The sequence below is a fragment of the Marmota monax genome, unplaced genomic scaffold, assembly GCF_021218885.2.
Source record: "Marmota monax isolate L192 unplaced genomic scaffold, Marmota_monax_Labrador192_F-V1.1 WCK01_AAM20220418_F8-fsc00103, whole genome shotgun sequence".
NCBI lineage: Eukaryota > Metazoa > Chordata > Mammalia > Rodentia > Sciuridae > Marmota > Marmota monax.
The window spans coordinates 1285905-1312173 of NW_026694286.1; the positions used below are offsets into that span (position 1 = coordinate 1285905).

Consider the following 26269-nt stretch of genomic DNA (forward strand, 5'->3'; position numbering starts at 1 on the left):
TTTTGCCGGCTCCTGGGGTTAAATTTTTCTGTTAGCAGAGGAGGTATGTGTACCTCTGTGCAAGCGTATGAATATCTTCAACAAGAGAATCATGTTATAATAATGGCATGACACTCTCAAGGCCTCATTTAAGAGACTCACAGCACAGTGAATTGGGTTAAATTTTTTTTTTAGAAGTGACTTGTCTAATCTGCATATAAAGTACTTTGAAGTCTATAGAAGTAAACACTTTCTGAATTTTTTTTCCATTTCATTTTAAAGGGAGTTCTCAGAGTTTGACTCTCGTTTTGAATGATGTCCTTGTAACAAATTTCCTGTATTGACACACTGTATTCTGTAACTGTGACTACTATGAAAGTGAAAAGCAGTTTAAAATGTCTTACCATTTGAGGTCTTTACATAATTTTTTTAAGAGTTCAAATCTCCTAATTTTTATCTTGTTTTTAACAAGATATGCAGCATATCTCTATATAATAGAAATGCAGCACTTCTCTATATAATCTCTACACAACAAATAAATAACATCTTTGCATAATAAGTAATACAACAACAATATGCAACAAGAGCAATAAATTAATTGAAAATAAATGTTTCAACTAATGTGTAGGGTTTTGTTCCTTAAAAAAAATTTTTTTTCCAGAGTTTCTTGCTTATCTTGTTTTAAATTATTTATCAGCAAAGGCCTGATCATTTACTGGATATATTCAGCCTTAGGGTGATATAATTTTCCTCTTATTTGTTTTGTATTATCAAAGAAGAGTGGAAGTGGGATGAACGGGCTCTGCCCTTCTCCTATGCCAAGATCACTCTGCTTCTTCATCCACATGTCTTGAATGTCATCCGCTCAGCTTCTAGTAGAATTAGGGACATCAAAATGTCTACTTTCTAGGTTAAAATCAGTTTTACAAGACTGTGTTTTAAAATACATGTAAAATCTTTCCATTACGCTATCATATATTTTTACATATAGTTTTTCTCTTTGGTGCCTCATATTTAAAGGCAATACTCTTCTTTAATAGTGCTTAACAACTTTTTGAAATTTTAATTGCCATACTGTGGCCTAGGTAAGAAACCGAATTAAGTACAAAGAGCCTCAAGAAATATAAAGTAGAGAAACATCCCCATTTAAAATGCTTGAGTCTAATTCTGTAGCAATATGAAGTTTAGGCATAGAAGCTGTTGCATATTTTTCCCACCCTTTTTCCCTCTTCTCCCTTCAACTCCCAGCCCCTGACACACAAGAGGAGCTCTGTCCTGCCACACTGGGGAAAAACCAGTTCTTCACCCCAGGTCATTTCCATGACTTCCGGAAGTGCCTATCAGTGGTCAAAGCTGTCAGTACTTTTCCACTTGTACTGGACGTGAACCTGGCTAGCAGGCAAGCACTGGAGCTTTCAGCCTGTCATGCTGAGGGGCCTGTGGGGACCAGGGCCTGGCCCAGACCAGGAGTTAAGTAAATATTTGTTGAATGAATGAATGAATGAATAGAAAAAATAATGACATGTTTTTAAAACATGGCATAGGTAATTGCTTCTCCTTCAGTTCTGAGAAGGAAACAAGGATTGGTTTTCATTTTTTATCTTTTCCTCATCTTTACCTCAATGATGCTGAAACTGAAATTCTCCTGAGAGGAGGATTTCATATATATATATATATTTTTTTGGTTCTGCCCCAGCACGGAGCTGTTTCTCTGTACAGTTTTCTTTTGTGAAACAGAACAGGCACCATAAGACTTCCTCCTGGCAATGCATTGAATTTTGGGATGCAGAGAAGAGACACTTCTGTGAGTTTTTGGTGTAGAGCACTGGACAGGCAGGAATCTTAGGATCTGGATGGAGGTGCCTGTATTGGCAGACACTGGTGAGCGGGGAAGCTTCTTAGACCTGGTTAGCTCTTTCCAGCCCGGAATGTTAAGCTGGAAGGAGCATGATGGGTGGGGAGGGGATGTTCTTATGTGTGCTTTAGCTGGCATGGGAGGCTATTGGAAGAGTACTTCTGTGGCCAGTTCCTGGGCACATTCAGCAGGAGGGTGCATTAAGATTGTCCAAAATCAGCCCCGGAGTGATCAAAACAGAACCATGTAATAAAACACCCTCCGGTTCTGGAACACATCTCTTGGTCTCTGAAAGGAACATTTCACTTCTACTTTTCTAAGGAATGTGGCACCTTTTCTCCTGGTCAGCAGGACCTGTTTTGTTTTCATTTTTTTTTTTTTTTTTTTTGCAGTGGTGGGGGTGTGTTTTGTTTTGCAGTGTCAGGAATGGAATCCAGGACCTCTCAGGCTAGCAAGTGCTCTAATGCTGAGTACATATCCCCAGACTTTCAAAGTGTTTTCAATAAAACTTAGTTGTATGTCATTCTTTCCCTCTTTTTTTTTTTTTTTTTGTTTTCAGAATGTAAGTATTTTCCCTCTAAGTGGATAGCAGGGAGTATGCACTGTCCCTGGTTACTCAGGACTTCAATCAGGAGCTAAGCAAGTTCAGAAGATTTCACATAAATTTTAGAGATGGAGATTTTAACGTAATGCCATTTGATTCATCAGATTTTCTTAAAGTTTGTTTTTTGGTACCAGGAATTGAACCTGGGGGTGCTTAACCATTGACCCTTATTCCCAGCCCATCTTTATTTTTTATTTTGAGACAGGGCCTTACTAAGTTGCTCAGGGCCTCACAAAGTTGTTGAGGCTGGCTTTGAACTTGCAATCCTCCTAGGTCATATTGCATACCTCTAAATCCACAATGTAATGGTCAGTCTGTATCAAGGCTGTTAATCATCTATAAAATTTGTGTTTTATCTAAACGACTTGCTGTGGGTAAGTAACGAATGGCCAATGAGCAGAACGTAATGAGCACTTGGGGTTATGCCAGTGGTACCATAAATCCATAAATCCCTCTTTCAGTTGAAGCAGGGGATACTTAGAAGTAACCAGAACATACAGTTTGTGCTAATCACAACACAGTGTTAGTCTGTACCACAAATGCTGCATAGTACCTGGAAGTGTTACGGTATTTGCCAAAGCAGTAAAGAAAATTCCCGATTCTATGCCTCAGAGAACTGGCTCTTAATACCTCTATTGTAAAAGACTTGCTGTCATAATGCGGATTTGGAATGCTCCACAAAAAATGAGAGGGCTTTTGTTTTGTTTTTGTTTCTGTAATACACAGTATAGGAGTTCAGACTTCCTGGTGCTTTAACTCACATTCTTTCTTTTGTTCTTAGACTTCCACCCAGTAATCATATAAAGACCATCCTCCATTGCTTTCTGGTTAGACATCTTACACTACCTCTTTCTCTTAGTCAGGGCTCTTTGTAACTGATATCTTCTGAAAGCCATAATTTCTTACCCTGAGTTTTTAGTAAACTCACAAATTTTCCATGATACTACATTTCATGAAATCTCTCCTGTCCCCAAATGGCCCCCCTTTAAGCTGCAAAACCATCCATTCAGCTGCTCAGGTGTGAGTCCTCCTGAGCAATTCCCTCTCCTTTGACACCTCTGCAGTCTATACCCCAAGACCTTTCCATTTTACCTCCCAAATATCTTTCTGGCTTGGGAATTCTCTTCTTGTCCACCATGCTCACAGACACTGCAAGAGATTCTTACGTGCTCCAGCCCAGGGTAGAGTTGGATTTCCCAAGGCCAGAGGGGTGAAGGGGTGGTGAGTGCTGTCAGGGAAGGCCAGCATCTATTCCCTGGCAACACCCTTGTTGGGATGGTCCCCAAGCCTACAGAACACTGGTTTACATGGAGGGAGAGCATGCTGGGGTTTGAGTCTGGGTCTCTGGCAGAGGTGCATCAGGAGCAAAAAAAAAAAAAAAAAAAATTAAAATTAGAAATACTCTTTCATCTTTAGCCTCTTGTTTATCGGTTCTGACACTCTTCATTCTCTGTGGATCTGAATTTCCTTCTGATGCTATTTGCTTCTGTCAAAGGAATTTCCTTTAATGTTTCTTGCAGCACAGACTTGTGGATAGTAGATCTCTCAGCTTTAATTTATTGGGAAAAGTCTTTATTTTACTTTAATTATTATTATTATTATTATTTGTGGTCCTGGGGATTGAACCCAGGGCCTTGTGCATGCAAGGCAAGCACTCTACCAACTGAGCTATATCCCCAACCCTTTACTTTAATTATTGCACAATATCTTTAGTATGTAAAGAATGCTTGCTTGACAGTTTCTTTTGGCATTTTAAAGATCTTGCTCCATTGTCCCTTGACTTCTATTGTTAATCAAGAGAAGTCTTGTGTTATTCTCATGTTTGTTCCTCTGAACAAAGTTCATTGTTGTTTTATCCTGACTACTTTTATAATTTTCTCTTTATCAGTGTTTTTCAGCAAATTCATTATGATATGCCTTGGTGTTTTTCCATGTCTCACTTAATATACTCAATCTTTCATCTGGCTTCTTAAATATATGAAATATATTTATATATAATGAATATTTTAAGGTCTTGGTCTGCATGCTAAGCATATATGTTGTCACTGAGCTAGACATCGCAGCCTACTTGAACTTCAATCTCCATCTCTTCAATTCAGTGAGACTGACAGCCTGAATACTCCATGCAGGCAAGAAGCTGTAGAAGTCATAGGTGTCTCAAAATTTTCCCCCATTCTCCCCGGGATCACAGTCCTGCACATCTGCTAGCCAATGCCCCAAACACCTTTTCCCTATATTTTCCCCTGGTTTTCTAGATGTTCGTGATGAGAGAACAATTTACATAATGGTAATCCTTTGTGGGTAGACACACAAGTCTCCTGTAATGTAGTTTTATATTTGCTTCTCTGGGGCACCAGCCATTGACCATTTTTTGTGGGAATTATTGGCTTGAGATTTATATACCATGTGGTGCTATAAATGTGGACCCCACATGCATGCAGTACTTTTTCTCCCCAAAACAACCTCCATGTGGATGGCAAATTCCATACAGCTTCTCTATGTCAGTTGTTTTGACAAAGTCATTTTTGTTTTGACAAAGTCATCCTTTGCACATATCAGCTTTATGCAGGGATTTTGGTACTGGCTCCCGACCTTTGGCTCCCCACTTGTGAGTCTATGTCTTTCATTCAGTTATCAGTATTAAAATTCCAGCCCCCAATCCTAGCAACCATATCTCGGTAAAATCAATATTATTGCATTATGGAGTCTGTGTATATTTGATTTTTATATATTTAAAATGTTATAGATAATTTAGTCTAGTAACAGCTCAGCTTTGCGATTCTAACTTAAAATACTTGATTATGATTTTATGTTGATCTAAGTTTATATATAACATGAGAACATCTAAGATAACACTGAATTTTCCATATTTAAATATGTAGGTAATTAAAGTTATTTAAGTTCTTGGGAAGTTTTTGTTTAAGTCAGACAGTAGTAGTAATTAAAATGGAAAGGAAATACATTAACTAATGTAAATATAGCTTAACAAATTAAAGGGATTTTAGCTATATAATAAAAAGCAGCCCTAAAATTAATTTTTTTTTCATTGATTAGATTTTTAGATAGAAAAAGTAAAATTGTAAAGCTGAACTTCAAGGAATTAGGAAAGTTGCAAAATTTATCATTTGACTATATTATATCTTAGTTTTATAAGAATAAAACTAAATCGTCTTTTTTGGATTCCAATATGCCCCTTGGCAAACTAGTAGCTCACATTTAGCAAGTTACAAATTTGTCAATTGGGGTTAGAAAGTACTTGTGCATCATTAAATTGATGGAGCTATAGTTTCAGGTATATTTTCCTGTTTAGAAATTGCAGCTTTTTACCTAAACCACCAAATCATGATGTAGCTGATTTAGTTTGGTCATCATAATGGCTGAAATAATTTTTAGAACCATTTTATTGGGAAATCTCAGTATAGAGCTCTGAACATGAGCATCATTTCTCTCCCTGATATCACCTCTCATGAAGACACCGTGGATGGCACACTTCGACTTCATATGTTTTCATACAATTTCAGAATTTAGGACACACTGTTTTAAATTCTGTCTTCATATGACTCAAAATCTTCTTCCTTTTCCCCCAGTCTCTGTTCTAGTGGGTGGAACTGCAGAACAGACTGGCAGGCTGTGCTCCCATATGCCCCATTTCTCCTCACACTGGAGATGCTGCAGCTGGCTCTTATGTAGGATGCATCAGGGAGAGAGTTTTAGCAACCTCTTGCCTGCATAACCTCACAACTTGGGAGACCTGCCACTTTTTGATGTTTTCCCTCCTCTTTGGCTCTCTGGCAGGAATCTACTTAGCAATTCTTTCTTTCTGGGTCCAGTTTCCAGAGGTAGCCCTTTTGTTCTGGCAGGGAGAATTTCAGAGTGTTCCTGGCCAGCCACCTTCCTCCTTCCACTTGACCCCTAGGAAATGCATTTACCTGATGTATCAGTCTGTTTTATGTTATTATAGCAAAATACCTGAATGTGGGTAACTGAATAGAGAAAAGAGGTTATTATTTAGCTTACTGTGTTGAAGGTTGAGACTCCAAGATTAGGAAACGCCATTGGTTTGCCTTTTGGTGAAAACTTTTGGTGGCTTCATGGTGGGAGTGTGTGTGGAGTGAGAGATCTCATAGCCAAACAGGAAGCCAGATGAGTGATTCAGAGGGGTAGCAACTTGTTCTCATGAGAACTACCTCCATCACTTCTGAGGGTAGTGCCTCCAGTGGCCTAAGCACCACCTATTAGGACTCACCTCTCAAAGGTCCTACTACCTCCTATATCACCACACTGAATACCAAGCTTCCAACACACGACCCTTGGGGTCAAACTCAAGCCACACCCAAACTATAGCACTTGCCATGGCTGAGAGTGAGAATACAGTGTCTCAAACCTGCACTGTGCTCAATGTCATAGCATCAGCATCAGGACTCGGTTGGACAAATGAACAGTCAGCTGAGAGGCAATTTCCAGCCTTGAACCTTGTAAAGGAGAGGGTGTGGAGGGCCCTTCCCAACTACACTGCTCCATCCCCTCCTGTTACGTTTTGAATGTGTCCCCCAAACTTCACGTGCTAAAAACTTAATCTTTAAAACTACAGACTTTAAAGAGGTCATTAGATCATGAGAGTGCTCATGAATGGATTACTGCAGTTATGTGTACAGCCGGGTTGTCTCCTCCCCCACTTTTGAGAGTTTACACTCTTGCCCTTCCTCCTACCACCATGGGATGAAGCAGCAGGATCCTTGCCAAAAACCAGCCTCTTGATCTTGGACTTCCCAGCCTCCAGAACTATAGCAAATTAATCTCTTTTTGCTAATACAAATCACACAGTCCCAGGGATTCTATGATAGCAGCATAAAACAGACCAAAACACCTGCCCCTGGCAGAAGAAAGGAGGGGGGGGGGAAGCTCTTCACTATTACCATTTTCTTCCAGTTGGGGGGCTGTGTGTGTGTGTGCACACCAGGGGGATGGGAACCAAACTTCCTGAAGCAGCTGCTGTTAGGAGCTGCCTTTCAGCAAGCCTGGCAAAGAGCCTCACCCCAAAGCTGGCAGTTCTCTGAGCTTGGAGGGTGCTTGGTGCCTTTTATTCTTAGCTGTGGGCCCTTAGTCACCAAGTCTGGCACTGGGTACCTCACACCGTTTTATTACATGGAACTGACACCTTTTATTCAATTTCCTTGGGTATCTTAACCATGGGATTGGCTTGATTATATGGTCAATGACCTGATGCACAGCAACTGTAATTTCAAACCTCTGATGGCTTATCTGGTCGTGTTCTGGAGGTTCTATTTTAACTAAAACATGTACACCAGAAAATGTGCTGTGAGAAGTGTCAAGGAAGGAGCTGCAGAGGAATCTCAAATGAGCAGCAAAACAGAATTAGAGAAACACTAGGAAAGGTGTGAGGCCGTTTATTCATACCAAGGAGGTGCCAGATCACAAGGCTACCCACAGAAATGCACATCACTGTTGTAACAACATACCAAACACACGGATGGCTTACCAGCTGGTGTCCATTGTGATAGGATGCTGGAGTATCATCGTAATCCACAAGAAGTTACTGGTAAAACCTCATCCAATCCCTACTCTGCCCCACAACACGTTCCCTTGCTCTCTGACCATCATTCAATGTCCCTCCAACATTATTCTGATCTTTTCCTTAAAACTAATAAATATGTTACCAAGGGTATTTTCTCAGCTCATAATTTATAGATAATGAAAAACTATTAAAGTATCATTAGTGGTTCTTTTTTAAACATATGAATTAGATTTGACACCCCCCACCCTAATCCAGCACAAATTAGGAGACTGCGATGTCTTCCTTGTCTGTATCCTAAACCACTCACACACAAGCGGCCCCGTCGGCTCAGCTGGTCTTGGCACCCCCTGCACCCCTCAGCCCAATCTCCATTCACTTGGACTTCTGGGAGGACTTCTGGTTGCCTTTCTGGGACTCCAATGCGACCTTCCTTGCCTCCTCCTCTGGGATGAACACGCTGACCGTGAAGTCGCTTGTCTCGGTGCCGTACTTGTTCTTCACCACCAGCCCGTACTTGCCTGAGTCGGCCGCGCTCACACCTGAGATGGTGAAGTAGGCAGTCTTGCCGGCCTCGAACCTGAGGTTGCAGTGGTCATCTGAGGCCAGCGACTTCTCATTCTTCAGCCAGGAGACCTCTGGAGTTGGGTCGCCCCACACATTGCAAGTGAGATTAAGGGCCTGCAAAACAGGTTTTACAGGTTGGGGGGTGGATAAGTCAGATACATGATCCATCTTCAAAAATCTTGCTGGCTGGCTGGCAGTTTGGAATGACCAGATGGAAGACAAAATATAAATCCCCCCCAAACCGGGGCTTAAAGTAATTATGTGTGTGCACCTGTGTGAGTGACAGTTTGAAATAACTCGTGAATAGGTTTTTGTAGGGCCAGGGCTTTTGGGCTTCTGGAATGTTTGTCTTCAAAACACTCAAAGGAGTTCTATTTCCATTCCTGGTCTCCTCTGCTTTTTTCTTCATAAACACATTGATGGCTTTTACTCGAATGTAGTTTTCTGGGCTCTGTATCAGTACAAAACCTCCTTATTGCCACAATCACCACCTGCTCACATTTGCATCTCATTTACGTCACAGAGCCCAGCATCGGAATGGGAACAGCTGCTCCAGATAATGTAACTTATTTTCACATTCCATCTTCCTCATTTTACTTTGCTTCCCAAACCCCAGTTAATCTGTACAACTGCAGAGGTGCTCTACCAAAACCTAGCCTAAATAAGATATTCCCATCTGTGCTGAAATCCTCTTAGACTAAAGAATTGGTACTCAGACTACAGTCTTACACTACCTTACTTTTTATTGGGGAAAAAAACAATCTCTTATTCTAAAGAATTGGCATTCAGGCTACAGTTTTACACTACCTTACTTTTTATTGAAAAAAAAATTAAATAACTGTAGATTCATGTGCAGTTGTAGGAAATAATAGAGATCCTGTGTACCCAGTTTCTCCCAATTGACATTTTACAAAAGATCATACAATATCATAACCAGTACATTGATATTGATCTTGCTTAATTTTATTTTTATTTTTATTTTTTGGTACCGGGGATTGAATCCGGGGGCCATTAACCACTGAGCCTTCTGCCTCAGCCTCCTGAACTGCTGGGATTACAGGCATGAGCCACTATGCCCAGCCATTTCCTTGATTTTATTTGTACTCTTTTGTATTTGTTTGGAAGTTTTGTTCTATTCCTCACTTATGTAAGTCCTTGCATCTACCATCAGAGTCAAGATGCATATTTCATTGCCATAAGAACCCCTGTGTTGTCCTTGAACAACTACAACTACACCCACCACTGCCCTACAACTTCTCAATGGCATTCCTAATTCCTGGAAACCTCTAACCTGTTTTCCATTTCTAAAATTTTTCCATTTCAAAAAATAAGAAAAAAAATGCAAGAATAGATATATAAATAATGTCTACAATATGTTCTTTCAGAATTAACTTTAAAAAAAATTTTTAGTTGTAGATGGACACAATACCCTTATTGTATTTGTTCATTTTTATGTGATGCTAAGGATTGAACCCAGTGCCTCATACATGCCAGGTGAACACTCTACCACTGAGCCACAATGCCATCCCTCAGGATTGACTTTTAAACTCAGCATAATTCCTTACAGATTCACCTAAATTGTTTCATCTATCAATAGTTTGCCCCTCTTTATTGCTGAATAGTATGCCATGGTATATACATGCCTAGAGTCATCTATACTACTTACAGCTTGGGAACATTATAAAGTGCTATGATCATTATTATACTTTTTGTTGTTGCTGTTTTTGTTTTCATTCTTTTTTTTGGTACCAGGAATTGAATTCAGGGATGCTTAACCTCTGAGACACATCCCCAGCCTGATTTAGATTTTTATTTTGAGACAGGGTCTTGCTAAATTGCTTAGGGCCTCTCTAAGTTGCTGAGACTGGCTTTGAACTCATAATCCTCCTGCCTCAGCCTCCTGAGCTACTGGGTTAGTTTGTTGGTTTTTTTTTTTTTTTTTAAATATAAACATAGATTTCCATTTCTCTGGGATAAATGCCCAGTGTGCAATTGCTAGATTGTATAGTAAATGCATGATTCATTTTTTTCCCAGAAATTGCCAAACTGTTTTCCAGAAGCTGTATAATTTTGGTTTACATTTCTACCAACAATGTACAAGTGATGCTGTTTCTCCACATCTTACCAGCATTGCCACTCTGGATTTTGTTGTTGTTATGTACCATTTTGTATTATAGCAACTCTGGCAGGTGTGTCATTTCATTGTGGTCTTTCACTTCCCTGATGGCTTCACATTTTAATAGAATTTAAATTCTATTCTTGCATTTGTTTCTTACTAAAAATCCAGAAATCATAAGGAAAGAACTAGGGATCACAAGGGACAAAGAAAAACATGTTCTTCTAAATATCTTTTTAATGGGTCTTCTGTGATCACTTATTATCTCTTCTGTAGGAGTAAAAACTGGGTAGATCAAGAAATCTATTTTTATCCCATAATTAATTGGCATTTCTTACTGAATTATTCTACAGATACTTTTCAGAAAGAAACATATGAGTCAGCTTATTGCCATTAAGCTTAAACAAGCAGACCAGGCATATAATATTGGAAATTGTGATTATGTGGGGTTAGAGCTTAAACGAAAACTCCCAAACTCCTTAAGCATTATGGGAAACTCATATCTGTACTTTAGACTTGAGTTACAATTTACAAAGTGCTTTCATATACACTCCCTCTCATCACTACCCAGTGGGTCCAACCTCATTAGGTGAGGGAAATGAAATAGAGGATTTAAGAACAAAAGCAACACTGTGATGGTCGAGCTTAAATTCAACTGTGATCACATTTTCTACCCATGAAGAAATGCAGCTGATTGGAACCTCCTCTCATTAACGCATTTTGATATGCTTTGATTTGTTACCTGAGTTCCAAGTGTCCATTGTATGTCTTCACCACCCTTTGAGGTGGGGAAAAGTTTTGTTCCACCATAAATATCTCTCCAGTTATGGCTGCCCTATTAAACTTGTTTTAATGAGATTCAGGAATGATGGAAGTGAATACAGGTCAAAACACTGCTTCTCAAAGAGATTATTATGGAGCCAGGAACATTTAAAATCAGGTGGAGAGAAACCAGTTTTTAAAAGAAATAAAGTCTATAGAAAGGCCTGGAGCAGTCCGTGTCCCTACAAAGGTGAGGCACTTTGTAACAGTATGGTCCATTTCCCATTGTGTGTTAGAGGTCATTTCTTTCTTCTATTATATGTGTCACAGAGTTATGATTGAATATTTTCAGTTTCTCATCAGTATAAAGGGTGACTCTAGAGAGATACTAAATGATCTCTATGTCCACATGAGACAAACTTGCATCTTGATGCCTACAAAATATTAAGATGATAATTTTAAAATATTTATTTATTTATTTTTAGTGGTAGCTGTCAATACCTTTATTTTATTTATTTATTTTTATGTGGTGCTGAGGATTGAACATAGGGCCTCACATGTGCTAGGTGAGCAGTCTACCTCTGAGCCACAGCCGCAGCCCATGATGATAATATTTAAACCCTGTATTTAGCTATTTTGGACAAGTATAAACAACCATGCCAATAAGATGGGGATCTGGGAATAAGTACATCTTAAAAGATGGGACACAGTCTGGGGTACTTGGAGCAGAGACAGGAGAGCTTTGTACTCACCTTGCCCTCCTGGATGGTGACCACATCAGGGAGACCTCCCAATACCCGGGCACGATCTGCAAGCATAGGCATTTTCTGGTTAATCACTGCAATTGTGAGGGCCAGAGACTACACTCACAAAACCATCCCAGGGGATGAATTTCCCCAATTTTGTTTTCCCTCTCCTGATGGTTATTTTATACTTTCATTAATAAGCAAATAAGAAAATGATCCAGTGGTTCTGAACTTTAATCCTTTACCTACATATTGACCATGCATGGGTACTTGCTGCTATACCTAAACTACCAGCTTGGGATTGCTTTGCCACTTTAAGACTGGTTCTACAATTTTCATGGCTATTTTCAGCCCCAGTCCTTCTGCAGCTTAGTGAGGCTAAGCTCAAGGAGGCAGAACAAATCTTAATGGATGGCCTCCAAGCCCAGCGTGGCCTCTTTATAGATCTCCCTATGTTGAACATTGTTTGCATAATGGAAGGGCTGTATGCTGGGCAGCTCTGGAGGCTCATGCAGACGTGGGCTTTCTTTGAGGCCTTCCCCAGACAGCTTTCTTTTCTTGTTTCCTGGTACCTCTTCACAGTTCTGTGCAAACCACTATCTTTGGCTGAGGGTAAAGGCCCTCAGAAGAGGGCATAAGGTACTGGATGGGTTAGGGGCTGGCACCTCTGGCAAAGTCCTATGTTCTGAGTCTGGATACCTAAGTTCCAGGGAAGGGACTTTTCTGTAACACATCCTCTCTGGCACTAACACAGTGGCCACCAGCCTTGTGTTTTTAGGCCTACTCCAACTAACCTATGATGCTTGATCCTTATTTCTATAACTTCCTTCTCCACAGAGAAACTTGACTTCATTCTACTGCTGATTCCATGGTACCACCTGTGGGCCTAGTCCATCACCTGGTTCCCTGAGCGACTTGCTGTGTGATATCAGGCCAGTCACCTTGCTGGATGGGCCTCAATCTCTGGGTATGGAGTAGATGAAGGGTGGGTTTACATTTGACCTATAGATATTAAATTTGCAAACCTGCTCCACAGTATCCATGGGATTTTTGGGGGTTGGGTGGGGGTGGGGGAAGGGGTGGCACTGAGAGGAGGCCTGGAAGGGGGCTGGGGTAGGGAGCTGGGTCCCCACCCTAACTTATATTAGGAGTGGGTAAGCTTTACCTATTTTATGGATCGGGTCTCTGTGGAAGATTTTGAAGTAAGTGTCCCATGCCTTATAGAAATATAAAATCTCTGAGGCAGAAGAGCTCTAGGAGTACATGACCTAGAGGACCAGGCTGCTTGTCCACAGGGGAGTTCAAGGGCTGGAGAGGCAGGAAACTGCTTGGGGATGTGGGCTTTGCTGGGTGCATCCAGGAATGGGAGGGATATAATAATGCCTCCTCCTGCTCTGACACTCCCTGATCATGCTTCTGTGCCCCTTTTCTGGCTTCTGCCCCTCTATCACTAGCAGCAGCCTTACAAATGCAGGGTCTGAGTTGGGAAAGGGGAAAGGAAAGAGGAGGGGAGGGAAACAGTACAATTGAAAGGTTCAAAGTTCCTCCTGGAGAACCTGGTGCCATGGGGAAGTGAAGGATGATTTCCCTTCCCATTCCTCCTAGTCCCCTTCAATTGCAACTCAGGATCAACTCTACCATTTTAACCCATGACAATATTTAACTTCTGTCTCCTACACCAAAAAAGAAACAGATTAGTCAGACTTCTGGGATCCTGCAGGGCTGTTGGAGTTCTAAAAATCTTTATGTGTGAAGCAAATAGCTAACAGAAGTGTAACAGCAAGTGCATTTCTGAATGTGCAAACTTGACAGTTTGGTGTGTGTCCACAAGTGCTGTGATTCATTTGATCAGTTTAACAAATTTAAGAAGGGCCTCCTTGGCAGCTTTATTTTATAGGCACTTTCGGGAAAATATACAATACTTGTTGGGAACAAGTTACAGTGATTTACCTGATGTCAGATTTACAATGTTTCTTTTTGTTAATGTATATATACATGTATATGTATATGTGTGTGTGTTTGTATATGATTTCTGATGCATTCTGTCTGCAAGTGACTCTCAACCGATTCTGTGATTTGCAACCAAGAGATTTCTCAGGATGTTTGGGTGATAGCTCAAGTCAAGAGCTGGGTGACATTCTTTTATTGTAACCTGAGACCTTCTTTCCAAAGACATTCTTACTCACAAGACTAAAATAGAAACATATGTAGAACACATAAAATTTAAAAATGAAAGAAAGAAAGAAAGGAGAAGAAGGGGGGGAAATCACTTTCACTCTCCTCCATCTGTCCTTATGAGAGCAAAATGAAATCCTATTTCAGATCTGCACCCAGAGTACATTGGGGTGGGGGGCGGGGTTACTTACTTTTCTCGGCAATGGCAGCTTGTCTGTGGTTGAGAGAGACGAACAAACATAGAAACAAAGAAGAGTTTTGTTTTAGTGGGACTTTAAATAGCTAGCTTGACTGCATTTTACTGCTTCAGAGATATTTCACTGCTCAAAATAGCAGTGGGAAGCAGGGCTTTTACTGCACTTGAAACAAAAGCCTCTAACTCTTAGATGGGTGAACAGTACATAAGTTTCCAGGGACATTACTGCATGGAGGTGGCATTTGCCAGGAAAGGGGACTTACTTCAACCTCTGGAACTCAGCAAAGGCTTCATCATATGCTAAAAGAAAAAGAAGAAGAAAAAGAAGAAAGTTAAGAATTTTCTCACCAGAATTCATGATGTAGATGCACAGGGGCTGATTAAAACTCACACCTCAGGGTCACGGTGATCAGCCCAGCCAAATTGACTTTGAATGAGACTGACTGCCTGTGTGTTCACCGTGCAGCTCAACGCCCTCAACAAGACAAGCGAGTACTTTGTAGGCAAAAAATATGAAATAGTAGATTTTCGATGCTTTTGCTTCAGTGGGAGACTTTCAACCCTTTAAGCAGAAGGGCAGTGACTAGCCCCACTGGAGGGAGAAAATGGGACTAAAAGCCTATTTCAAATAAAAGTTGGTTGTCTACTAAGCATCCTGAGCATCAAAAAAGCTTATTAAATCATTTCCAATGTCACAGGCTCCCAGCTAGACAGTTTAATGTCTTTATGTTGTGTTTCTGGTCAATTTGGGCAAAAGGACACAGTGAGTTACAGTCTTCACAGTGTGTGCCAAGGCTCGCCTGAAGCAATGTTTCTGAGGCTGATGGAGTGAGATGAAAGACAGAAAGACAAGGAGATGAGAACTAGAGTGCTGCAAAGGAAATTTTTTTCCTGTGCCGGGGGAGTAAGCCATTCTGACTGAAGACTTTCAGCAAAAAGGAAGCTTTGTTTTGAAATCCTTTTCGCCTGGTCTTTGAGCTCCTCTGTGATCTGGGAATCATTATTTCAAGTCTACAGAACAATTAGATTATACTAGTTCCCCACCCTTATTTTACAGATGGAAAAATAAATATAAAGTTAGGCTTCAGATTGTCAATCCTTATTTTTCTCATCTGTTCAAAGACCCGAAGGAAAGGTGGGCAAAGCCAGGTTGAGAGTATAGGACTTGTCCTGGTCACTATATCACACTTAGAATTCTATAAAGGGCCAGAGTGGAACCAATTTGTGATGACAGTGGCAATGTTTTGTCGATCAGACAACACACAGCGTTTGGCTGGAGGAGGATTTGGGGGTGAAGTAGTTAAATAAGTTTTGGTGGGCCAAATTAAGAAAGAACAAATTTTAAAAAATTGAAAATATATTCACCCACATATTGCTTCTCTTTTACTGCTGCATTTTAAATGATCACATTGACTATCATTTTGTGTGTGTAATGCTGGCAGAGTGTGGCCCAGAAAGCTCAAGTCCCTCAGGAGCAACTCCTATTCCTGAGAACACTTTGGTGGATCTGTGTAGGCACAGTAGGTGAGTGGGGTAGGGTCAGGGGATCCAGCACAATAAAACTTCAATGCAGGCTTGAAAAGTGGCTCTCTCAAACTCCACCCTTTGAGGATGCAAAGCACTAAGTGTTATTGCACATTTTGACTGTATTTTACAAACAAGTGGTGGGGGGTGGGGGTAGTCAGTCCACAGCCTCCTTTAGAATATTCCATCTACACTATTTTACTTCTTCAGGAAAGAATACAAGGAAGAGTATAGTAAGTACCAGGAGGGGGGAAATGGCACAGAGTATTTTTACTTAAAATTGTGCATCTTTTAACTTTTAAAATTTTAATTAGTAATTGGGCATCAGCTCTGGTCTTGCTCTTTGGAAACTGTCTGCATGCATCTCTCATAGCTTTCTTCTCTTCTCCACCTCTCTAGAATCTCTTATTCTCTCAGCAGACGACTAAGAAATATGGGCCCATAGGGACTCAGAGTCTCCATCTTACTTCTGTAACATTTGCCCTTGCTTCTTCAGGTTCATTCCTCTAGTTATGGAAGAAGAGTCTCCTTACTCCTTTCCAGAGTGAACACTTTCCCCTCTGCCCTTGGTCTCGCCCTGTCCATCCTTCAGAACTTTGGTACGTCAGTGATTCCTCTTCATCCACATCTTCAGTCCTACCAGCACAACTGGTATCTTGGACTCTATGAATATGCTCAAATTTCAATCACTGTGAACTATGGCTTTTTATTGTTTGTTATTATAAAAGTGATTGGAGTCAACCTGCCCTTCTTTGAAACATCTTCCTGCAAGAGTTGTGCTTTCTCTCCAGGTTTACTGTCTCTACCTTACTTTTCACTGATTGTCCACCTACCAATTTCTTGCTTCTACCACAAAGGCTGACTAAAACTGCTTTACCAAAACCACAACTAATAAAATTCACAGGAGGCCATTGTTTTAAGCTGAATTCCTATACTAGGCCCCAACAGACCAGACCAAACCAGAGTACAGTCACTTATGCTAGGTGCCATGCAATCAAATAAACTTTAAAACAGGCAGTTTTCTAAAATCTGGGATTTACAGCAACCAGAAGAGGCCCAATCAAACTGAGCCAGCATGCTAAGGAAGTCTCCTCTGCTTTAACCCTATAAAGAAAGTAACTGAAGGAATCTGATATAAATCAATCTGCTTTTTTGCATTATGTCATTTTCTTTAAAAAAAAAAACATGTTTTAGTTGTAGTTGGTCACAATACCTTTGTTTTATTTATTTATTTTTATGTGGTGCTGAGAATTGAACTCAGGGCTTCGCACACTCTAGGCAAGTGCTCTACCACTGAGCCACAATCCCAGCCCTGAATTATGCTGTTTTCTTGATCTTGCTCATGCTACCTTATAAAACCCAACTGCTGTATAATAAATCTGGGGAGTACTTTTCTATTTGGTAAATAGGAATGCTGCCTGATTCATGAATCACTAATAAAAGCCAATCAGATCCTAAACTTAGCTTGTTAAAATTTTGTTCTTTGACATCACTAACATCATACCTCTTTTGACATCACAAACATAATTACTTTGTTTTTCATTAAGATTCACTGGCTATAGCAAGTTTGAACCTGCAGAATATTGGTTTACCTTGTCCAGAAAGATCCACTGTCTTCTGGTGTCCAGTTTTACCATCAAAAAGTTCCATTACATATTTTCCTTTGTCATTTGGAGTGGGCTCATTGATTTGTAGCCAGATTTGCTCCCCGGTGACCCCGCTCTTAACTCTGTCTGTGTACTTAATACCAGCCCCACTGTTGAAATCAAAGAAAGCATTGTTACTGTTTGCTTTCATGCAGAGCTGATTCTTTCCTCTGCCTCTTATTAAAGGCTTTACAACAAACTCATAGACTTTCAAAAACCATGGGGTCTGTGTATGTTGTTCTTCTGCTTCAGAGAAATTATGGGCCTGAAGCACCATACTTGGATTCCAATGCTTTGGGTCTGAGAGTCTGAACATTTATTTAATGCCCCATATGAGTCTAGGGCCCAAGGTAGACTATTAAATAGGAGCAATACTCTCAGTGGTATAAATATCTTTGTTTTTGCTTGGGTTTATTTATAGGACTAAAGGGATCTTTAAAGCTAAAAGGCCAAACTACATATTATTTTGTTGCATATTTCATGCAGATGATTAATGGCTATAAACTGGATTTTATAAGCCAGTCAAAAACACTCATGGAGGCTCATCTGGGCCTGACATCTATTAACATAGGTTATTCCAAAGCTATTTAAAACGTATGTAAAAATGCACTTGGTAATAGAGCCAAGAGTGAATGAAAAGCAGAATGGCTGCCAAAATGAATGAGGCATGTGCTCTGTCCCTGTAAGTTTCTCAGCATTCTACAGTAGGTCACAAACAGACCCGTGCATTGTGTTCTCGTAAGAGAAGAACAGGAAATATAGCCCTTTGTACTGTGATCTGACAAATGCTACTGCTATAAATGAAATATGAGAAAAGTATGTAAACACACTCTGGCTGTTAAAAGAAATTTCATCAAGAGTTTGTAAAAGTGTAAGAAAATAAGAAAAAAAAGGCAGTATACAAAACTACTTTTTTAACAGTAACAATTATACACAGAGAAAAGATTGGAAGGAAGTACCTTCCAAATGTTCCTATTTTTGGTTAGTAAAACTATGGACAATATTGTATTATAAATTCTTTTCACTTTGTAATCTGATTTCATAAATGTATTTTCTAAGACAAGTGTGTTCTATGTTTATAGTTGTAATAAACAAGATTAACTTTAAAAAAGAAAAAAATTTCACCAAAAATGATTTAGCTTTCAGATATTTAGTATTATTTTATTACATGCTTTGAAGAATACCTACTTATATAAATATTAAAGATATTAAAAATTTAAATGCCATAAAATATAAGGTACCCACAGATTTTTAACCTGATCATCTATATCCCCAGATTTTAACCTGAGCAATAGACATGTCTTAGAGAGTAAGACAGACTGTGCTCTACTTTGTTATGATAAATCTGTTCTTTAATTTCTGGTTAACATGCAAAACTGTATGTATGTTAAGCACTTCAGATGAAATGTGTATTATTTCTTCTATTTTATATAACAGAAAACTGATATTCATAAAATTAAGTCATTTACCTAAGACTATAATGGAAAGTAGGAGCAAAGTCAAGACTAGAACCTATTTAATTTTTTTAAGTATGCCACATACTTAAAAAAAAAAAAAAGCTAAGACAATCCTTGATTCCTGAGTCCTTCATAGGCACATGAATACACAAGAAACTCATGTGAGTAAAGCAATGAGACCAAACAAGGTTAGAAGTTTACGCCTTGCTAGTCTAATAGCCATTTCCTCAAAAATATAAATGTTCTCTTTTTTGGAACAACTAATTCTTTTAGAGATGATATAAGGCTCTTTGATGGATGGTTCAACTAATCTTCCTTCTCTCATGCTTCATACTGATAAATTAGAATGTCCTAGATGTCACAGAGGAATTTCCTAGAATTTGATCTATTTTAACTTAATGACTATGTTCCTAAAATGTATTCTGAAAGAAATAGAACAAAGGAATGAAACCCCAAGCATTTCCTACTGGAATTTTACTACTTCTCATCTTTTAGAATTCTGAAAATGATTATTAATAATAACAATAAAATAATAGTCTACATAAGAATAAAGCTGTTTCAAAGTAGACATAAACCACCTAGTTTGGGTTAATTGTTTAATCCGACTTTTTTTCAGTGCTAAGGATACAACTTAGAGACTGTGTATATGAGACAAGTGCTCTACCCTCAGCCCTAGACTTTTAAAACATTATATTTATTTTTTAATGGGTACATGAAAACATAGGAATTGTACATGTTAATGGAGGGACATGCTCTTTTGACACATGTATCTATTATATAATATTTAAATCTGGTGAAACATGTCTATTTTTTCACTTATCATTTCTTTATGGTGAAAACTTTAAAAAATCCTTTCTTCTAGCTTTTTGGAAATGTAAAGTTTATTATTGTTATCTATAGTCACCCTGCTGTGCTGAGCACAACAGAATTTCTTCTTATCTAACTGTAACTTTTAGTACCCATTGATCAACCACTCCCTAGCACCACCATCCCATTCTAGACTTTTAATGCAATTTGAACAGAGGGTGAGTAGTGGGTATGCCATGATAAACCAGGCTCTGGAGTGAGGCTGCCTGGGCACAGGCCTCTTCAATCCACCTCTTTGCTGTGTGACCTTGACTAAGTCATCTCCTTGAGCCTGAGTGTCCACATCACTCTAAGGAGTACCTGTTCCATAGAGTGTGGGTATGAAATAGCCCATATATCCAAAGAGTAGGAACAGTGCCCAGCATACTGTCAATGTCCACTGAAGGTACAACATGAATAAACAATTGTTATCTGTGTCTTCCTGGAGATACCATAGGACCTACTTTTTAGTGAGGTTCTGATAAACATTAGGTAGTTTGGAATGGAGGTACATTGCATCCTAAGATTGGACTGCAGTTGACTATACCACCAAAGATTATCTATGCCTGTTCTCTGTTCACTTTCAGCTCAGGATATCTTAAGGAAGCACAGAGGTTAAGAACCCTGACAAGTTTGTGAAGGAGAGGACTGGTTTGATTTAGAAACCCATTTTGGTTCTTGAAATCCTCGAGGTGAACATAAATACAATCCCTCTGTAACTCCACAAAGGCAGCCTGGGATTAGGATGAATTTTCAGGCTCAATCCAGTTCAAACACAAATCCACAAAGTCATCTTGAGGTCTCCAAAGCCTTCCGAGGGTGGACATGAAACATGCTAACGCCCAACTGTGCCAGTTCATGTAAACACCAACAATAAGCTTGAGCTCTCTAGAAGAAGCCTCTTGGTACGGCCATTAATTCACATAACAGGAAATCTGGTGCCTCCTGGTGCACTCTGCTTTTGTTCTGTTCCAGAACACAGCATGTACTAGCTGAATACAGAAACAGAGAGGGCTGTGAATGTGGTCTGGAGGCCTAGCAAAACAGGGACAGCTGAGTACTACCATCTGGAGGTAGAGGTTCCATTACAGAGAGGTTTGTGAATGGTGAACTCCGTAGGTCACCAAGGAAGATGTTGTATTGTAGCCATGACTGGCTTCACCATGTACATGGTGAGGGAAAGAGCTAACCTTGCAGTAAGGGAATGGCCTGGGTGTTCCTGTCCTAAGTCAGATCTGTGAATTAAGAAGTCTCCTTATCTGAAAGGCACAGCTTCCCCCCCCCCCTTCACTCCCTAGTGAAGAAAGAATTTCTATACAGCAAGAAAGTTTCCATTTACTTACTTGTGGGACCAGTTAACTTTCAAATCATCCAGGTAGTAAGTAACAAAAGAGTACAGTCGGATGCCCTCGGCTGTGCTCTGGATTTTCAGGTCAGTAGCAGACAAAGCTGAAAAGAAGAACACAGCATATTTCATGCACTTATAAGTCCATGCTGGAAGGAGAATGGTAAAGCATTGCTGTGGTGAGAAAATCTTAACTTACCTATTTTCCTGCATACTTCAGTCATCAGTTCATTGAAGGCTGTGGATAGAAGTTCATAGCCAAAATTTTAGCAAAAACACACTCAACGTAAGGTCAAAACTTAAAGTGTTAACTCTCAAAAACTGTGTGGTGGAGGGCATTGGACACAAGGTGAATTTGTTGACCAACTGAAAATCAGTGCTCTTTGAGGGGCAACTGAATTTTTATCAGGTTTTCAAAGATCTCTGCTTTACTTTGATATATATTTTTTTCCTGCTAATTCTTTGTAATTACCACCAGGTTTATATTTTAGAGAAAGAGCCATAGTGAGATTTCCAGGAAGGTTCTTGGCTTTAGGATTTTCTTCCTTCTCAAGTCCCAGGAAGTTTTAGTTTACAGTACAGGAAGTTTTCTTATCTATATCATCAATTCATAATGAATTAACCATCTCTCTTGGCTGAACTTCCTCAGCCTAATAATGCTTTTTGCCGATAAACATGTAATCCTGCCTTTGCCAAGAGTAGGAAAGTGAAATCAAAGTCAGACTTCTGCTGTTGGTTAGCAAATATTGTTAAAAGATCTTGTTCAGGAACAAAATTGGAAGTTTGGTGGGGGGGATGTCACAAAAATATTTTCATTATTATGCTATATTTGTCCTTAGTAGTCTCTGAAATAGAAACGGCTTTCTTACTTGGCTAATAACTGTGAGGCTTCAAATTTCACATATCAATCTCTTGCTACCCTTAACAATGGACTATTTTTCAACATGCTTCTCATAGAAGTTTTTGATCCTGGAACCTTTTTATAGAGTTGAAACAAAAATAATGACTTAAATTGAAAACAGACCCTTAGTGCCCTGTGTACTATAAATTTTCTGAGAATCTAAAGTACACTTTTGATTTCTAGGAAGACCAAAAATGATTTAAAAAAAAAAAAAATAAAATGGTAGTTTACTCTGCTGGAATTTCAATTAAACTGAAATCTATGGACAAAAAAAAAAAATCAATATGACTTCAGTCGTCAGCCCAGTCTCCACCATAATCCTGGTAACCTTCATAGAAAACACACAAGAACAGATCGCAGCAGTTGGTGGACTGACCTTCATCCACAAGCTTCAATCTGCTCTTATCTTTTCCTCGATCATCTTTTAGGATAACTTCATAAAATCCAGCATCCTTCTTGGAAAACTAAGGGGAGATTGATAAATTATTTTGCAGCTTGTTGTAGAGTTTAGGGTATGGTAAACAGCATTTTTCAATTCCTTGATTTATGAAATGCCTTCAAAACACAGACCAAATAAGCATTTAGCCACACAAGTGATGAACGATTCATAGATGTGTTTATCCATAATAATTTGCCTAGCTAGTCATCCTGATTTTGTTACCCTCTAAGGCTATAATTGATTTCAGCCAAAGTCTTTAAATCCTTTGCTATGCCCTCATTTATTTAAAACTAATGATCCATATAGTTGAAACTGTGCTCTTTTAGACAAAATGTAGATGAAAATCTGTATGCTTAATGAATACTGCATCTGATCATCTCTGTTCTTTTAGGAAACAAGTTATTAAGAAGCTTGCATACAAATAACAAATAACACTTAGCTACCTACATTAAAAAAAAAAAGTAACACAAAAAGCAAGAGTTGTGGCATCCGGCTAGTACTGGTTGGATATTTGACAAGCCCACGCATATCACAGGTAGAAATGCTTTTGTGTTCCTACAGCAGTTAGAAATAAACTGTTGTAAATCCCCAGGGCATGAAATGAATATAAAGTCTAGTGTTTGTCTGCTGGGAGGATGTGGGGTAGGGAGCTAATACACCACATTTCACATTTTCAGTCACCTACCTCTGTTATAAGCAGGGTGCATATACCATCCTTAAAGTCATGCTTTTCATCCACTGATATCTCCCTCTCATCTTTGTACCAAATGATGTGAGTCTCCTTCTTAATATTTGCCACCTAGCAGAAAAGCCATAATTACCTTTTTGACATAAGATGGTATTCTTAGGAAACTAAGTAGTTCTAAATGCAGCCAGGTAGGGAAGAAAAAGTCTGAACACAGAGTCAGAAGACACCAATTTCTAAGGGAATCAATTGAAAACTATTTCAATTGAGGAAAGGGTTTAGAATAAAGTGGATCCCAATGAATAAAACTAAGTCAATAGTTATCTCTATTTCCAGCAGTAAACATTATTTTAAAATTATTATGTGAGCTGGGCATAGTGAGGCACACAAGTAGTCCCTGTACTCCAGAGGCTGAGGCAGGAGGATTGTTTGTGCCCAAGTTTGAGACCAGCCTGGGTAACACAGTGAGACCCTGTCTCAATTAATCAATGAAAAAAATTATTGGGTAGGTAAGAAATAATATATACACATTAACCTACTCACTTGAGTGAAAATAAAAATCTCAAGACCAAAGTAAAGCAAAACCTATCAGATTAAAATATAGCCTATGTCCTAAAAACTAATGGCTTTATTAAAGACACAGATTGAGTAAACTTCAATCTATATCTGAAAATTTGATAAAAGATAAATAATGAAGTATTACAAACATACATAAAGGGGAAGTATGATTTAATAAATTAATTGCTTAGTACTATTGAGGAGACTCATTGGATCTCATTTCACACACATATCATATTATAATTTTAGATGGACTAAATAATCTCCTATGGTTAAAGGGATCCTGAACTTTATATATAAAATTTGAATTTTTATTTACAAAGGAGACTATATGCATGTAGTTCTTATATAATTAAAACTGTATGAAAGAGTAAACTTCATACAAATGTAGAAAACAACCCCAAAGACCCCACTGAATAGCTTGTAAAATGTACAAACAACACACCCACCAAAAGAAACACAACTACAAAACAGATGAAGAAAATGTTTAGTCTCATTATAAACAAGTTTAAACAAGTTTTAAGATGTTAAAAAATGTCAGCTAATAAATGAACATAAGAACCAATACTGGCAACCATATTGAAACCCATACACACGAATGCCCTTATGACCCTGCAAACAAATCCATGAGTTATAGAAAGTTACTGGGTTACTAGGTGACATTACTTATGATAAAGTGGCCCCGAGTGAAGAGTTGCATTGGACTAGGAGGGGATAGAAATGCTCTGGGTTTCTCTGAGAACACCAGCTCTTGGAATGTGGACGGATCTGTTGCAGGGATCCTGGAATCTCACTTAGGGTGCTGTTACAAGAGGCTGGATCATTGGAGCCATGTGGTGTCTTAAATCCACATTGCTTCCTGCACCAATGTAGACTTTGTCTCCTTGCACCTCAGTTGTCACCTGGAGGTGGCAAAGGGAACAGCTGCTCATGTGAACTCCTGTAGGTAGGAATGCCCAGCACTGCCTTTGCAAAGATCTGGGCTCCTCCTCAATCCCTTGGAGTAGATTAGCGCCAGCTGGAGTCTGTGATAGTCTCATGAGTCTGAAGGTTTAGCTGTATATACAACAAGGAGTATAATGCAATAGTAAATTACTAAATTTACACACATTGCCATAATGTAACAAAGAGCTGTGGGTAATAGGGGAAACTTCATTTTAGCTGGACTGAGAAGGAGGAGGAGGCCTACAGAGATGGCTGAGCTGGGCCTTGAGAAAGGATTTTGCCAGAGAAGTTGAAAGAAGAAGGCCATCTGAAGGACTTGGAACAGCAGCATAATATAGAATGTGTGAATATTCATAATCTATTTCTAGGCTCTCCTTGGTTGGTCAGAATCTGGAGAAGGGGCTGAATTTTCTGAGAGTCATCTGAATAGGACAGGAGTGCTCACTCCCAAAGGGAAACAGGTAGTACAGAAAGGAGTGGGAGGTGTGGGGTTCTAGGGAGGGATGGTTTGGTGTAACAGGCCATTAAGATGTAAAGTGAGTGGGGGCAGTATGGCAGTGGGTAGCCAGGGTGACAGAGAGAGGGTGAGCTGCAGCCTGAGAAAGAGTTTTTCAAGAAGTGTTGCCACTTCCTGAGAGAAACTTAGAATTGATTTTTCTGGTGAACTGCTGTTTCTTTGAGTTTATCAGACCTAGCAAAGACTAGGGCACTGGGTTCTGGCTTATATTAATGATAACTGCATGCCAAGTGCCGAATCCATGATTCTGCTTTTGAGTTACTGCTGGCCACCATGACCACACAATCCAACCCCTCCCTCATTCAACAATGCCTTCTCAAAAAAATTTTTTTTCTTGTGTAATTAAAAAATTATTATTATTATTTTTTTGAGACAGGGTCTTGCTATGTTTCGCTTGAACTATGGGCCTCAAGCGATCCTCCTGCCTTAGTGTTCTAAGTGGCTGGGACAATGGGCATGCACCACCAATGCTTGGCTTGCCAAAAGCTTTCCCTCCCTCCCTTCCTTCCTTCTTTCCTTCCTTCCTTTCCTCTCCTTTATTCCTTTTTTCCTCCTCCTCCTTTCTTCTTTTTCTCTCTTCCTTCTTTTTTTGCAGTGCTGGAGATGAAACCCAGGGTTTTGCACATGCCAGGCAAGTACTCTACCACTGAGCTATATCTCCATCCTCTCCACAAACATGTTTGATGATTCACTCAGCTAGAGAACATATGTGTTATGGTTTGGATATAAGGTGGCCCTGAAAAGCTCATGTTAGATGTGCAGGAATGTTCAGGGGTAAAATGATTAGATACGAGAGCTGTAACCTGATCAGTGGATTTAACCATTTAATGGATTAATGATATGAACAGATTACTGGGTAGTAACACAGGCAGG

The 26269-nt window shown here is 39.4% G+C and overlaps 1 protein-coding gene across 2 annotated transcripts in view; it reads right to left on the reverse strand.

The window, feature by feature from the left end:
• Positions 1-7830: 7830 nt before the first annotated feature.
• Positions 7831-26269, reverse strand: part of Myom1 (myomesin 1) — a 136154-nt gene continuing 117715 nt past the window's right edge. For both annotated transcript variants that reach the window (XM_046467439.2, XM_046467440.2), the window contains 9 exons: positions 23377-23490; positions 22629-22716; positions 21551-21589; positions 21350-21455; positions 17650-17813; positions 14797-14833; positions 14529-14551; positions 12169-12224; positions 7831-8652 (listed from right to left, as the gene is read on the reverse strand). In XM_046467439.2, the coding sequence (XP_046323395.1) occupies positions 8347-8652; positions 12169-12224; positions 14529-14551; positions 14797-14833; positions 17650-17813; positions 21350-21455; positions 21551-21589; positions 22629-22716; positions 23377-23490 (933 nt within the window). In that variant the 3' untranslated portion in view covers positions 7831-8346. The remainder of the gene's footprint in view (positions 8653-12168; positions 12225-14528; positions 14552-14796; positions 14834-17649; positions 17814-21349; positions 21456-21550; positions 21590-22628; positions 22717-23376; positions 23491-26269) is intronic.